At 39.6% G+C, this 15,687-nt stretch overlaps 1 protein-coding gene across 1 annotated transcript in view; it reads left to right on the forward strand.

Moving 5' to 3' along the window:
- The first annotated feature begins 6,971 nt into the window (after window positions 1-6,971).
- Window positions 6,972-15,687, forward strand: part of dbpa (D site albumin promoter binding protein a) — a 34,650-nt gene continuing 25,934 nt past the window's right edge. The window contains exons 1-2 of the mRNA XM_067611994.1: window positions 6,972-8,149; window positions 15,013-15,281. Of these exons, the coding sequence (XP_067468095.1) occupies window positions 7,954-8,149; window positions 15,013-15,281 (465 nt within the window). The 5' untranslated portion in view covers window positions 6,972-7,953. The remainder of the gene's footprint in view (window positions 8,150-15,012; window positions 15,282-15,687) is intronic.

The raw sequence follows: 15,687 nt of genomic DNA on the forward strand, positions 1-15,687 counted from the left end.
CATCCACTGTTGGCTCGTTTTAAATTTTCATTTAAGCTGATGTTTAAAGCTGGTATCTTCCCCCATCCGTTAAGGATCCCCCTCTGGTGCTGAGAAATAAAGGAAATTATTCTGAAACTAATGAAATTATGAATTCAGGTAACTCTCTTGATTTCCTGGAATGTTTCCTGGAAAGAACTGTGTAAATTTGGTGCTACTTATAGGAAAAATAGGAATTTCCTTGATAGAAACGCTCCATTTAAACCCAAGAAAATATTCAGTTATTATTAATTTATTATTATAAACCTGATTCTTCAAATATGTTGAATTATTTTCTTATTTTATAATTATTTTCTTGTAGACAGGTTCTGCTTATCTGCTGTGCACTGCTTGCAATTATTTAATAATTGGAGGTGTACAAATTGAGTTCTTTCTATTTTTCTTGTAATTTATTACATGGTTCTTTCCAGGAAACAACTTGGAAATTATTCAGTGAACATATTGTGACCTGACGGTAGCAGGAACATACAATATGTCACACAAATATATCAGTCAGACTTACCCAGAAATAATTTTAAATGTAGCACTGGGTCAGTCAGTATGTGAAATAACTTGCAGTGAGTATGCAATATGCAATAATTCTTTTTATTTTCCCAGAAGGGTGAACACCTTTCCAGGGATGTTTTTTTGATAATGTTCTTCACTTTCACTTTCTGCTATTTCCCTTTGGGATCAATAGTCTTTATCTTTTGTGATTTGAAATAAAGACAAATTTAGAAAACTGTCTTATGAAAAATTTGTTCTCGCAGGCATGTTTGGCCAGCGCTGCCCAGAAGGAGCACACATGGGTCCGAAACAAAGTCACTATTGTCTCGTAAATTTCTATGAACGACTTCTGTTCTGATCCTCGGAAACAAAACGCATCCAAAACAGGGAAATTGTGTTGGTTAACCTCAATGAACACATAACACATTAAAGAGCTCCAGATGCTAAAATATACATAACTGCACAGCTAGAAATTAATTTTAAAAAGCTTCTCTTCAAGTTATTAATATTTTCTCTTCATTGGGCCCTTTACTTAAATTATAAAAACGGTTATTCACCGCAATGAGTTTCAACCAAACCACATGTACTCTGTAAGTTTCCACTAGTGTTATCTAGACAAGAAGTTTTTTTTCCCCCCCAAGTTTTGCGACATCCAATTTTAATGTTTTTGCCTCGAGCCCAAAACAACGGAGGCGAATGGAATTTTATTTGTGGAAAAATTATCATGTCTTTCCAGAAACAAAGTCCCGGTTATTTGGGATAAAAACAGAAAAACAGTTTTCAGTGAAGCAACTTACTAATGAAGAACTGGTCCTGATTAAAACTGTTGACAAAATGTATTTAATTAGGATCGGTTTGCAATTCTTCAAGTCTGTCTCAACACAACAGTCGGGAGCCCAAATGAACACTGAGAAGTTTTCCTTGCTGTAATCATTCCTCCTGTTCATACTGGCCATTAAAAGATCCCCTTCAATGTAAGAGATGGGGGCCAAAAACGCATTTAAAAGTTGATATGAGGCCTCAGCAGTCAGTGTTAGTCATATCAAGTGGATATCTGACACATTTACAGTCTTTTTAGCATCAAATTCCCTCTTTGTGTTTCCTCGGACAGTGTTTCCCTGTTAAGCTGTGGTGGAAGTATAGTAACAAAAAGAGGAACTTTGGCACAAAAAAGACTGTAACGTTGAAAGATATCTACTTGATTTGACTCATTTGGATGCTGAAGCTTCATATTAGCTTCAGATAAACTTTTAAATACATCTTTGCATAGAAGGAAGACTGGATTTTGTCCTCCATCATTATGAAGGGATCTTCTAACGGTCAGTATGAACAGGAGGAACGATTACAGCAAGAAAAACATGTTTCAATGTTCATTTGGGTTCCTGACTGTTGTTTTAAGACAGATATGAAAAACTGTGAACCCGTCCTTTTTAAGGTATCCTCTTGATTCAGATAAAAAAGATTTATGGGGCACAAAAGTCCTAGATTTCATTTTTTAAAATAAAGATATGCTTATTCACCCTCAACACCATTAAATACATTTTCTTCAGTTTGAGCTTTTACTTACCGAGAACATTTATTTATTAGTGTTGAGTCAATTAAAATAGCTGATTTTTGAATGGGTTGTCATCCCAGATTTGATTTTCTGAAGGGAAAATGTTTTACAAAAAAATGTCAGTTATGATCAGTATTAGGTTTAAGACGGTTGTGTGTTAGCGGACGGTTAGAAATGACTAAATACAGGCATCAGGTTAGAGACAGTTAAAATTGGGCTTTGGTTTGGTCAAGGTCAGTGTGAGGATCTAGTAACAGGTACTTGCAACATATTAGGGCTGCAACTAAAGATTATTTACATTATCCATTCATGTCGATTCTTTTCTTGATTCATCAATTAGTAGGTCTATAAAAATGTCAAAAAATGGTTTTCCAAAGCCAAAGATGACGTCCTCAAATGTGTTGTTTTGTCCACAGCCCAAAGATATTCAGTTTACTGTCACAGAAGACTAAAGAAACCAGAAAACATTCACATTTGAGAAGCTGCAATCAGAGACTTTGGACATTTATTTCTTTAAAAATGACTCCAAACAATTAACTATCATCAAAATAGTTGCCAACTAATCAACTAAATAGTTGCAGCTCTACAACACACTGCTGCCTTTAAACTACTTGGCCAATCTACCGTAACCTGAACCACGACCTTAAAATGGAAGATTGTCAACAACCAGTTAGTCTCCTACTATAAAATCCCAACCCTTGAACAATGTCAACTTTCAGAATGCCATGAAAACAGCAACTCAACCCCACCGCCCGTCCTCTGAAAGCTTGTTTCAGACAATTAATCCACTGTGTGTATATTTTTATCCCTGCTTCCCTCCTACAGATGAGCTCAAGTGGTTTTTTCTGCTCTGACAAATGAAGCCCACCCCCACGCACACACACAAGAGCGGACTCTCACAGAGCTCCAGTTGGGGGATACATCAATGATAGGAGGTCAGGTGTTGCGCACCTGGAGCATACAGTCAGGTGAGCTGTTTGTGGACCCAGCTGCCCTTCGGGCTTTTTAGCGAGTGCATTGTCACACGTGACATGACTCACACAAGGAATTTTCTAGATGTGAAACCACTGAAAAACAGAAGCAAACAGTGATTTTTTTGTAGCTGTTGTACTGAAAAGCTGTGGCGCAATACCAACAAATGGCCACTAGATGGAGCCAGTGAAGTATAATTTAAGCGATGGCAGCTTCCCAAATGAAGAGGAAAGGGACGAAGGGAAAATAATTTTCATTCGAAACGGCTCATGAAACTCGAATCACACATTAGTGGTGTCAAACTGTTGTTCCACACTTTCCCCTAATGCATGCCAGCTCACACACACACACACACACACTATTCTGCTCCTGTGTTTGTGTGAGTGAGTGAGATTATTTTGGTCCCTTTACTACTACACATTCCTGTCATGTATATTTGACAGCACTCTGTCACCGGATAGGACTTGGAGGCTTTTCCAGATCCTTCTAGGAACTGTTGTTCCCACAGTGCAGCTGCTGCATCTGATTCATGAATCAGTGAGATTGTTATCAACAGGAAACACATGATGTGACATGTTTATGTATGATTTATTTCCTTCATTGGCATTTATTATTAGCCTGTTATTGCAGTTGGGTTTGTCTGTGATGACAAAAATACATCACAGTATTATTATTACCATGAAATAAAACAGCACAACAGCTGACATGAATGCTTTTGTACTTACTATGTCCAGTTCAGAAGAACAAAAAATTTAACCGTATGAGAAAATTAGACAACTCTGAGATGTTTATTTATTTACTTATTTATTGATTGGGTTTTGAGTGAGTTATTGGTTGAGTTGGTGTCAGGGTTTATATGTTTTTTAAAATATTTTTTAATACAAAAGGGGTATTTCTCAACTTTAATGCTAAGGGGGTATTTCCGTTTCCTCTAAATCCCCAGAGTGCAATCAAGATCTGAGGACAGAGCTTTTAGTGTGTGCGTGTGTTAATCTATGTATCTTATCTATTTATGTTTTATTACTTATTTTCCACTGTTCTATCATTCTGTCAAGAACTTTGAATTGCTTTTGTATGATATTGTGCATCACAGATAGACTTTAAACTGCACAAATGTCAAATGTTACACTGACAAAGGATATAAAATTAGAAATAGTTATTGAAATCAGCAATAAGCATGCAAAAAAATAATAAAATGCTTAATCTTGTTGTTAGTAAAGATAATATGTACTATTAAAGACATCATTAAGCTACTTTATCAAGTGGTAAAACAACACAAAAGCAAACAATACATAACATGCAAAACATGAGAAGATAAATATTGATAGTACTAATATCATTTAAAAAAAGTAATAAAACACTATGCTACAGGCAGAAATAAAACAATTAGCATAGAAGCAAATAGCAACTAATAAGTCTATAAAATAAATAAATCATAGTGACACACACACACAAAACAAGACCACAATGACAAACATGCAAGACTGCGGTTTAAAAAAACACATTAACACGCCTGAACATGCTGAACATGAGTTAATTGCCAGTGTCAAAAGACCAGGACATTCTCACACCCACTTCTTTTTTTTTAGATAAATATTAGAGATGTTTTTGTTTTTAAAAAAAATATTTTAAACTTTTTAATATCATAATTTTACATGTTTTATTTTAACTTTTTAAAATATATATATATATATATATCATTTAATTTGATTTAGTTCAGTCACATTTACAATGCAGAAATAAATGTTTTCCTGCAGACGTGAGAGGCTAATCCTCACACTCACCCCCCCTCCCTCCGCTGTGTCACCCACTCACCCCCCTCCCTCCCCTCCCCTCCTCTCTCAGCCTGCCAGTCACGCGGCAGTAGCATGGGGAAGCCTGTGGGCGGAGACTGTGACCTAATTTTGGCCAATGGGAGCCCAGGAGAGCCAGCGAGTGACCTAGATTCAGCCAATCGCGGCGAAGTACAGTCGCCGGTAGGCAACAGTCGGCGCGTGCCGGTGCCATGTGCTTCCTCGGCGTGAAGCGCGCGAGAGGCAAACAGGGACAGTCAGGGAGAAAAACAGGCGAAGCTAGATCCTCCTGGCCGTTTTTTTTATTAGATAAAACACAATTTAACCACCTTAATATGTCATTATTTAAAGACTACACGACATACAGTAGTGGTGTAAGTAAACACACTACTCATATTATTGAAATAAACATTTATAAATACAGAAATTCAACGTAAATGCTCCTAACGTATGTGTTAGGAAGTATAAATATGATTTGACAGTTGTAATGCCCTTTTTTTTGCTTTGTTTGAGCTTCTCGTTTTGACTCCAAATCCTGTCACGTTGTAGGGTTAAAAAAAACAGACATTTTCCCACATTTCTGAGCTGCGGTTTGACTGTGGAGGAGATAAGAAACAAGGCAGCTCAAACACCCTGACGTCTCATGTTAATCTTAATATGAGTCTGTGGTCATCGCTGTTGTTTCGGCCTCGCTGTTTAAATGACAGCGTGAGAGAAGAGCAGAAGGGGCGGGGTGCGTTCACGGTCCATCCAGGAAGGAGCTCAGCTGAGGAGGGGCGTGACTCGGTACGCAACAGTCGCGGCTGCTGTTCGCTATTGGCTGAAATCAGCAGGAGGTGGTGTGTTTTATGTAAATGTATGTTGCGTTCAGGTGATACGGGAGGAAAAAGAAATATATCAATAGTGGCACTGTTTCAAGCAAGCACCTGAAAGTTTTACATTTTGGATTCTGTCAGAAAAGGAGAGGTGTGTTTCTTATGTTAATACATTTTGGGTTGTTGTACTGCTGGAGGGGAAAACATAAAATATAGAAATATATTGAAAATGGCTAAATATTCTACCCATTAATGTAGATTTTTTTAAAAATTTAATTTAAAATTTTTTATACAAGTAATTCAACGAATCCTGCTGTCATTGTGAGACAATGTGGATTTTTCTTAACCTTATATTCTTTTCATGTTTTTACAAAACAAAGTCTATTGTTTTATGCAATATTGCTCAGAATATGGCATTCAATTTTATTTTCAACTATTGTAAATTCTTTCTTTTTAAAATATTATTTAGAATTACTTAATTTTGTGTGTATTTTTGAAAACCTACTTGGCAATAAACCTGATTCCAATTCATAGTGACTTTGCATGTTGCATTTTTTGCATGTTATTTTTAATTAATATATTTCTTGCAACACAAAGAAATAAATCAAATGATTAAATACAACCCTTCCAGCTGAGGTGAACTCTATTTTCTACTCATAAAAAACAAGTGAGATTTTCTGCACACTTGACCCTCTAAATATAATCAAGGATGGGTTTAACAATTGCAGGTGTTTTTTTTTCCTGACTTTGCATTCATCTTGCAGTTGCCAGCTGTAGTAGTACACGCTATGCACAAAACTTTTTCTCTCTTTTTTTTTGACATTTTTGCCTTTGTTTGAGAGTTGAAAGTGCTGTGAGAGAGGAAACAGGAGTAGAAAAAAGGGTGTATGACGTGCAACAAAGCTCAGTGGCTGGCATCAACCAACCAGACGCTGCATTTTTGTGGTATGTGTTTTAACCAGTAGGCTCCCGTGTGAATATTTTTCTCTCTTTTTTCCCTACTTTTTAACTATAGGCTAGTTTAACAACATTTTCTATTGGCACTGAATCAAAGCTAAAATGTCTTAAATTTGTGGCTTGACACCTCCTTAAAGTGAAGTTGGAAATTATATATTTTTCTATGCGGAAGTTCATATTTACCAGCTTTCCCATGAAAGGTGAACGCCTCACTTCGGCTGTAAGGGAAGGGGGCGTTGCCGGTGGGCGTGTCCCTTGTATGCAAACGATCCACGCCCCCTAGCGTCTTTCCCCCGTGAGCGGTGACGTCACGCGAGCGGCCCGTGTTGGTTCCAGCTGACTGGCAGAGAGAGAGAGAAGAGAAGAGAGAGAGAGAGAATCAGAAAGAACGACGAAAATAGAGAGGTGTGTGTGTTTGTGTGTGTGTGAGAAAAAGGGAAAGAGAGAGAGAGAGAGAAAGGGAGGGGGAGAGAGAGAGAGAAAGAGGGAGAGAGAGAGAGAGAGGAAAATAAGAGCCATCAGCACCATCTATCTGACTCTCATACTATTGGATATTATTATTTTGGGGGGATCTTTCTTTCCTTCATCTTATATTTTTCGCTCATATTCAATCTCAAGTTTATTTTTGTCATTTTTTTTCCTTCTCTTGGAGACTTTATTACCCCACCACCTCGACTCGACTCTATTCTACTGTTTCTAATCCTATTTCCTCACTCATTGCATGGGACTACAAGCCTTTATTTCTGTTTTTATTTGTTTGTTTTCTCCTCCGGACTAAAAAAAAAAAAATCTCCGAGCGATCAACCAACCAACCAACCGACCAACCGACCGACGGAACGGACCGGACCCGACCGTGAACCACCGCTTTATCTCTACAAACTCGAAGGGGACTTCACTCGTGCGCTCTCCAGGATTTAATTCGTCTTCCTGTGTGCATTTATTAGTGCAGAGACGAGTTTGTGTTTTTTTTTAAAGGGTTGACAGCAACTCCTGAAGCTCAGTCAGTCTGAGAGGATGAATAAGACTCACACGGTCAACATGGTGCCATTTTGGAGATAAATCCCCCCCCTGTTTTAATTTCGTTTTCTTGAAACATTTCTCTTCATGTGACGGGCGGAAAAGCGGGACTATCAGGTGGAGATCTTGAGCGCACACAGGCGTCACCTGTCCGCGCACCTTTTTGACGGCGCGCCTGTCTGTCAACTATCACTAATTGGATTATTTTGATCTTGAACTTACAAGTCTGCAGGTTGCTCTCCCTACTCCTCCTCCTCCTCCTCCTCCCCCCCGCGTCTCCCCTCTCCTCCTCCTCCTCCTCTTCCCCCCCTTAGAAGTTATGTCAAGGCCTCTCACTCAGCTCTTGCCGCCGGATCTTCCTGCCGGGGCCACCAGCCCCCAGTTCGGGGCCAGTAACCCGACTGGAAGTGGCCCCCAAGGTGGCCACCTGACCTCCATGACCAACCTCAAGTCGCTGCTTCAGCTGCCAATCAAGGCCGACCAGAGAGGCACCAAGGACTGCTGCGAGATGAAAGGTGAGTGCGTGCACGTGTGCGTGTGTGTGCACGTGTGTGTGAGAGCGAGGGGACATCCTATAGGCATGAGACGTCTTAAAGGGACATTATGAAAACACCACAGCCAACAAGTCACTACATGGAGAGAAATTATAGTACATGTGAATGTGCTATAAGTGAATTATAATGTATTATTATACATTTTAATGCACTATAAGTGCAATACAGGAATACATTAGGTAAAGTACATAAAGTACAGTTAAGATACCACAAACTTTAACTGTAATTTCACCCTATAAACACATTTGAAGCCCCTGCAGAAACATTATGGGAATATTAAAGTGATAGAACATGAAATAGAAATAATAATAAACTCATGATAGAGCCTCAATCCTTGCAGAAATATTGCAGGAATCATACAGTGATTATTCATTTGTGGATGTGTGTGTGTGTGCGCATGTGACTGAGTGGGTAGGTGTGATTGTCAAAGACAGAGGCCCTGCTTGTCCAACACACACACACACACTCACACACACACACATATACACATACATGCACATGCACACTCTGTTTTCACTTCAGCCTTCCTCCTTCTGGCCCTTTTTGCATTTGGTGAAATGAAATTATCAGCAGGAGGGAAGATGAGGATGGCTGTGTTTAAAAAAAGAAACACAATCTGGAGTGGATGCCATCAAAGAAAACACAGCCAAGAAAAAGAAAAAGAAAAAGAAGAAGAAGAAGCAGAAGCAGAAGCAGCAAACAGTCGTTTGTGTTGAATCTAATTTGCCGCTCTGTTTAAAAGAGAGGTTACTGAAGGGGATTGAATTGTTTCCCATCCACCAGCTGCCATGACAAATATTAACCAGGCTGCCTCTCCTTCCTCTCTGCTGTGGAGATGTCATAACTCCTAGTCAGCTGCTCTCTCTCTCTCTCTCTCTCTCTCTCTCACACACACACACACACGCACACACACACACACACGCACACACACACACGTATACATTGGTTTTGTTGGGCTTGTGAGGACATTGCCTTACTTCCCTGCAGGATTGCTCTTATCTAGAAAAAAAAATTATGCTTAAAATCAGTGTTTTTGTCAGTGTGAGGGCATGCAAAAATGTCCTCACATGCACAGGGGTCTGCCCTCGCAAGTATAGTTAAAACTCAACACACACACACACACATGCACAGAGAGGGAGGAAAAACAAAGAAATCACACTGTCCAAGTGTTCCCTGCAGGCTGGCGGCCCCTGGTGGCATTTAGATTTAAGTGCAGCTCCTTTCTCTGGAGTTTTTTCTTTTGTGCCTTTGCATGAGGAGGAGGAGGAGGAGGAGGAGATGGAGATGATGGTGAGCACGGCTGACAGGCTCTCCACGGAGTGAGAAAGCAGCTCAGAGGCCCGGACAGCCTCATTGTCAGCGCCCGTTGAGCGCATCCCCCTAATGATAGGTGATGCATTCAGGGGCCGTGGTGTAAAAAAGATGTCGGTGTTTGATGTTTTTTTTTTTTTTTGGTTTTGCCCGTGGCTTCTTGACGCCTTTCCCTTTCCACGATGCAGAGTCGATGTTTCGCTCCTGCTGCGCCCTCCTGCGCTTCTCCCTGGCTAGCTTTGTTTGACGCCTTCACAAACACCCACTCTATCTGGCACATCTCTCTCTCTCTCTCTCTTCTCTTTCTCCCTGTCGTTCCCTCTCACGTCTTTGAGTTGTTTTTTTTGTTTTTTTTCCCCTCTCTCACACTTTTCCTGTTTCCTTGCTCTCTTCTCCTCAGATCATTCCATCTTCCACTCTCGCAGCCCCTTTACTGATTTACATGTTCTCAGGTTTTATCTTGTCATCTTTACGCCGTATGCTCTCATTTCTCCATCTTCTTTCCAAACCCATTTTATTTGCATTCGTCTCTATCTCTTCTTCTTCTTCCCTCCGCTCTAAAATCTCTTCTCTCTCACCTCTCGCTGGGATTTGCATAGATCCTCTGTCCTGTTACCAGTCCTTCCTTTTCTATTTTCTCACTGCCACCTTTCTTTTCCTCTGCGCTGTGGTCAGTCTATCAGGCTGTAATGACTTGTCTACTCCAGTTCAAAGCGTCACCATCACTTCGATTAAGCTTTGTCACTTCCACTTATTCCTCCCATTCGTTTCCCCTCCTGCCCCCCTTTTTTCATCCTCTCCTCCTGTTGCTTCCTAACAAAGGGATTTCCCCGTTTCTTCCTATTTCTTCCATCCCTACAGAGCCTGGCAGGTGTTAAGAGTTGCTTTATTTTACTATACTTCTTTCTTCATGCACACAATTTAGTAATTTGTGCTCTTGCATGAAGAAATTGTGTCCAAAAATGAGTAATTTATACTGCTGCAGATTGTTAATCCACTGGAGCAGCATTATTAGCAACATGCTAGCAGTTTTGTTTTGTTTTTAAGGTGCCTAAATACTGAATTCATTCCATCATATTAATGTTTTTAGGTTATCACATTTGTCTTTGTCACCTCAACCCTTTTTTTAATGCAGTTGTGATGCTACATCAGCAGTTTGTTCAAGCAATACTGGTCAATTTAGCTGCTATTAGTTAGGTTCAAATACCACTTTGTAGCCTAATGTAGCGCAAAATAAACTGTGAAAGTTGTCAGTATAAATGAGATGCTTGGGTTTCAAGGCTGGATTACCAACCGGGCAACTGCCCAGGGGCCCCAAAAGATTTACTCCATGTCAATTGGGTCTACATAATTTGATTAATTGCAAATTAGTTGTACATTTGCAGCACTCAAGTACAAAATCGACAATGACAGGTCCTCCATCTTGTGGTCCTGGTCTTGAAGAGGAATTCTGTGTTAAAATCTAGTTTGAAGACTTTAATTGTTTTAGTTTTTTGAGCTCATTTGTTGTAAAGTTGTGTTTTTTATCAAACCGCGGAGAGAAAACTGAGGGAAAGGTTGTGTTATTCCATCATGGGAGTACTGTAAGGCTGCTACCAACTGCTATTTTCTTTAATAATCGATTCACTGTTCAGTGTATAAAATGTCAGATAATATTGAAAAACACTGATCATTATTCCCTGAAGCCCAAGTTAACATATTGAGATGACTCGATTTGTCTGAAGGTGTTGAGTTTACTTACAGTCGTGGAAAACTGAGAAAACTAGCAAATATTCATATTTGTGTGAATATTTTTGGCATTTTTTTGCATACAAATATTACTTAAACGATTAATCAATTATCAAAACTGTTACCAATAAATTTCCTTAATCAACTAATCCTTTAATCAACTAATCATCTCAGCTGTAGAGAGCTACAGTGTATAATGGGGGGTCAACAGGGGCCCAACAACAAACTGTTGCCCTGTTGGCTCCATAGGAGGTTAAACCGGCCATGTTGGCTTCAATTAAGTATACGTATATATAATAATAATGATATATGTGTTAAAATTTCATCAATATTGCTTATGTTCTTGTTAATTTGTTCACACAAATCAAATAATTTCAACATTTTTCCCTCCATGACACCTGCATGGCTCCTTACTTTCCTTTCATTGTGTATCTTTGTCTTTTTTTTCACCCATTTGTCCTCATCGTCTTCTCTTGTCTTCTTTCTATACTTTATACTTCGACACGCCTCCTGTCATCTGTCTCCTTGGATTCTCCTTTCATCCCTCCATCTCACTGGAAGTCACCAGTCTCCTCCTCCTGCTGTTACCGCAGTCCTTCCTCTCGTCTTTCTCACGTTTTCTTTGTTGATCCTTTGGCCGTTCTTCCCAGCATCTCACTTTAATTACTCTTGATTTGTAACATGGCACTTTTCTTTGGGCACCGTGCCCTGTACCCTCTTTGTTTACTTACTTTCTCCACTGAATTTGTTTGACTTTTTACGTTTCTGTCTTTCAGTCTTTCCTCACACATTTCCAAGTCTTTTCTCTCTCTCCACAGCTCTTTCTTAACCATAACAGTGCAACATTTGGAGAAATACAGTTCTTGCTATCTTGTTAGAGGCACTTGACATGATATTACATCAGCTACAGGCTAGCCTAGCTCAGTACAGCAAAAGTAACTATTAGCATAGCTCCATTTTAAGTGAAAAATGTGTCTTGACTCTATTTTTTGTGTGTAGGAATAAAAACAGTAAGTTAAAATCCTGTTTTCATTGTAGGGTTTCCAATATTGTTCACCTGTTGTACATACTGCTGATAACACACAAGTTACTAGCTAGCGACTGTAGTTAGTGACAACTTCTGTAGCAAAATCTGCTGTAGTTTGTCAAAAATAGCTCCAAACTGGTAACGTCTTCTAAGACCGTGTCAAATTTTCTACATTTTATTGCCACTTGTGTTAAATAAAAAGTGTTTGTTGTAACATTACAAAGCTAGGCTAGCAGTTTCACCCTGCATGCTTTCGGTGTTTATGCTAAGTGAGGCTAAACATGTCCTATCCTTTTAAAAAACAGACTGAACTACCATTTTATGTTTACTTCATTAGTCTGACATTTGTCCATGATAGCTGTTTTCTGTTTGGGGGTGTTATTTTAAAATTTTTCTCTAAGCAATCAAATCCAGCTAATTTTAAGTCAACACAGAAGCAGTTAGCTGCATGCTAGCAGTTAATATTGACGTAGATCAAATATGCAGATTTAACAGTTGTTATGTCTTTAAGTTGACTTGCAATAACCTGTACATTTTTATCAATCTCACCTGTTGGGGGTCTTAAAGAGACAGGAGCTAAGACTGCCTGTTAAGAGACAGAGGCTGAACTGAGGGGCTGCATAAAGGGTCAGTATAAGATAAATAATGAGTTTTTTTTAACTGTGAATCATGCAAAGATACTCTAGTGGAGCCCCAGAAGAAAAATATAGAGATGGAAATTAGCACAATAGGTCCCCTTTAAAAAATGACTCCACACGATTAATAGATTATCAAAATAGTTTGCGATTAATTTAATAATTGACCGCTAATCGAGTACTCGTTGCAGCTCTACCCGATTCTTAATCTCCTCAATCACACAGTCGCAAGATTACATCTACACAGAGTAACAGACACAGAGATGAAATTAGATCAACCTTTTCATCTGTTGGATTATACCTCTTTCTTTCTGTCTTTCCCTCGGCCCATAAGAGTTTGGTAATAAATACGCAGTAGATTAAAAGGAAACTGCCAGGCAGATGAGGAAGATGATGATATCAGAGAGATTATAAAGGACATGAATATGATGGACTCTCTGCTCTACTCTTCCTCCCTCCATCTCTCTCTGTCTCTCTTCTGCTATTTTCCTGCTGTAATCTTTGGTGTATTTATGTGCTTTAATCCCTTTAAATTATAATTTCCGGCCTTCCCGATGCTCTGCCTCAGTCACTCCAGCTTGTTCCCCCCTTTCTCGTTACTCTCTTGTCCCTGTCAGCCCGGCCCAGTTAAATATGCTCTTTTATTACTATTTTATTGTGTTTTATTATTCAGCGTGTCATTTATTTAATATGCACTTTTTGCAGCCTAATTCTTTAGAATAATATTACAAAAAGATCAGAGTACAAAACCTTCGCTGTAGTTCTCTTCATGCAGTGTTAAATGAGGTTCCTGTTTTATTTGCAGGATTCTCATTTCAAACTCAAAACAACTTTATTAATCACACTCGGGGCGAGTTACGAGCGGCTAAACTCGATAAAAGACGAGATCAAACCTACGCAGCATATAAAAGTCAGATTGCAGAGCAGATGAATGATTTTCTTTTTTTTCTGGCGATGGTTTATTGATGCAGTCCAAAATCTATCTTTCCACTGGACAACCATTCTCACCGAGAGGTCAAAGTTCAGGGTCGACTTTATTTATAGATGCCTTTTAATGATTGCAACTAAGTGCTGCACAGCAAGCAAAAGGACACAATGCTAAACAGATGTTTGTTTGTTGACTGTTTTTTGTCTTCTGGGTTAGATTTTTAGATAAAATATCACTTGAATGTTACGCAAATAAGCATTTGGGTCTCTTTCTGCACATAAATACGGTACAAGAAACCAATCGCAGATCAGAAAGTGATCAGATTTGACCCAAAATCAGTCGTAACCTGGAGTATTTGTTTCAAACCACGTCGGAGAAAAGCTTGTGGGACTAAACGTGCATCCTGTGCCTTGCTTAAGAGCTCTCAGGATGCACTGCAGCCTCTGGGATGTGCAGGGAATCAAACATGGCACCATCTGGCTGCCAGCACAGTGTGCGAGTGTGTGAGCAATGCAGAACCAGTGCTGGAATATTTCCACGTAATCGATTTGTCTCAAAACTTTAATGTGTCCATAACTGAACCAAATTATTGATATGATATATAATTAGGGATCATTTGGGACACCTGATCACGTGTTTTGCTTTAGTTCAGAGTCAATTTATCACAAGATGTCTTAAAAATGAGCCATTCTTAAATGTGAAATCATGTGTTTTTGAAATTTAATGACTTTTTTCCAAAGTGGACACGTACTGTGTTGCAATAAAAGACTGTTTTAGCTTGAAGTGCAAAAAAAAAAAAAAAGTGCCTCATGTCAGGTTTCATTCTAGTGTCAGTAAACCCTGATCACAGTAGTTCAAAGACGCTTTAATTACAGCGAACAAATTAAACCATTGTGGAGGAAATGATCAGCCTTTCATGCCTAGTTAGTTTTGCTGGATTGCTTTACAGCACGAAATACTAAACATCGACACTCCACGATACTCAAACTCATTTCATTTCCACTTTTTTCTAGCTGCATACTTTGAACTTGGGAGTTTTTCTTACCTTGTGAGAACACATATCACTTATCGACTCTTATCTTTCCTTCGCCCTTCAACACAAACACAAGGAGGAGGAGGAGAAACATGTGGAAAACACAAAACAGCCTCTTTGAGTATTAACAGTAACAAACGTTTCGTCTTTCCTTCCCTCCAGACAAAGACAAGCCCGTGGACTCTGATGAAGACTCGCTGGGCGTCAGTGCCGGAGGGCCCGGCGGGGTGGGAGGAGCCCCGGCCTCCGGCGCCCTGCGGCCCAACTCCCAGTCGGCTTTCCTGGGGCCGCTGCTGTGGGAGAGGACCCTGCCGTGTGACGGAGGCCTGTTCCAGCTGCAGTACATGGACCTGGAGGAGTTCCTGACCGAGAACGGGATGGGAATGCACAGTAACGGACCCAGCTCCACCAGCGCCCAGATCCCCTCTCAGGTAAGACTGGTTGGAGATATCATGAATTTCTTTCAGCTATGATATCTTGCTTATGGCAAACGACAAACTAGTGGCACAAATGGCTCCAAAACCACCATTGCTTGCAGTTACGTATAAAATCTGAGATTAACACCAGTACAATAAATTCAGCTAAGTAATGAACAATTTCAAAGATGTAATACAATCTTTAGAAGAGCAAATTCAAGCTTTATTCAGATTCATCTGGTATGATTACAAGGCAACCGGCCCAACTATCTTTGGAATAATGGGAAGTTTTCCTGTTCTTTCCTTCCTCCTGAATGGTGTAATTAATTGGCAGCCCAGTAATTCTCTCATTAGAAGCGCCGCCATTCTTTCTGATATGAACAGAGTGGATGATGGTGCGTCCGTGTGCACTGTACTGTTG

This window comes from Thunnus thynnus, chromosome 15, assembly GCF_963924715.1.
Source record: "Thunnus thynnus chromosome 15, fThuThy2.1, whole genome shotgun sequence".
NCBI classification, from domain to species: domain Eukaryota; kingdom Metazoa; phylum Chordata; class Actinopteri; order Scombriformes; family Scombridae; genus Thunnus; species Thunnus thynnus.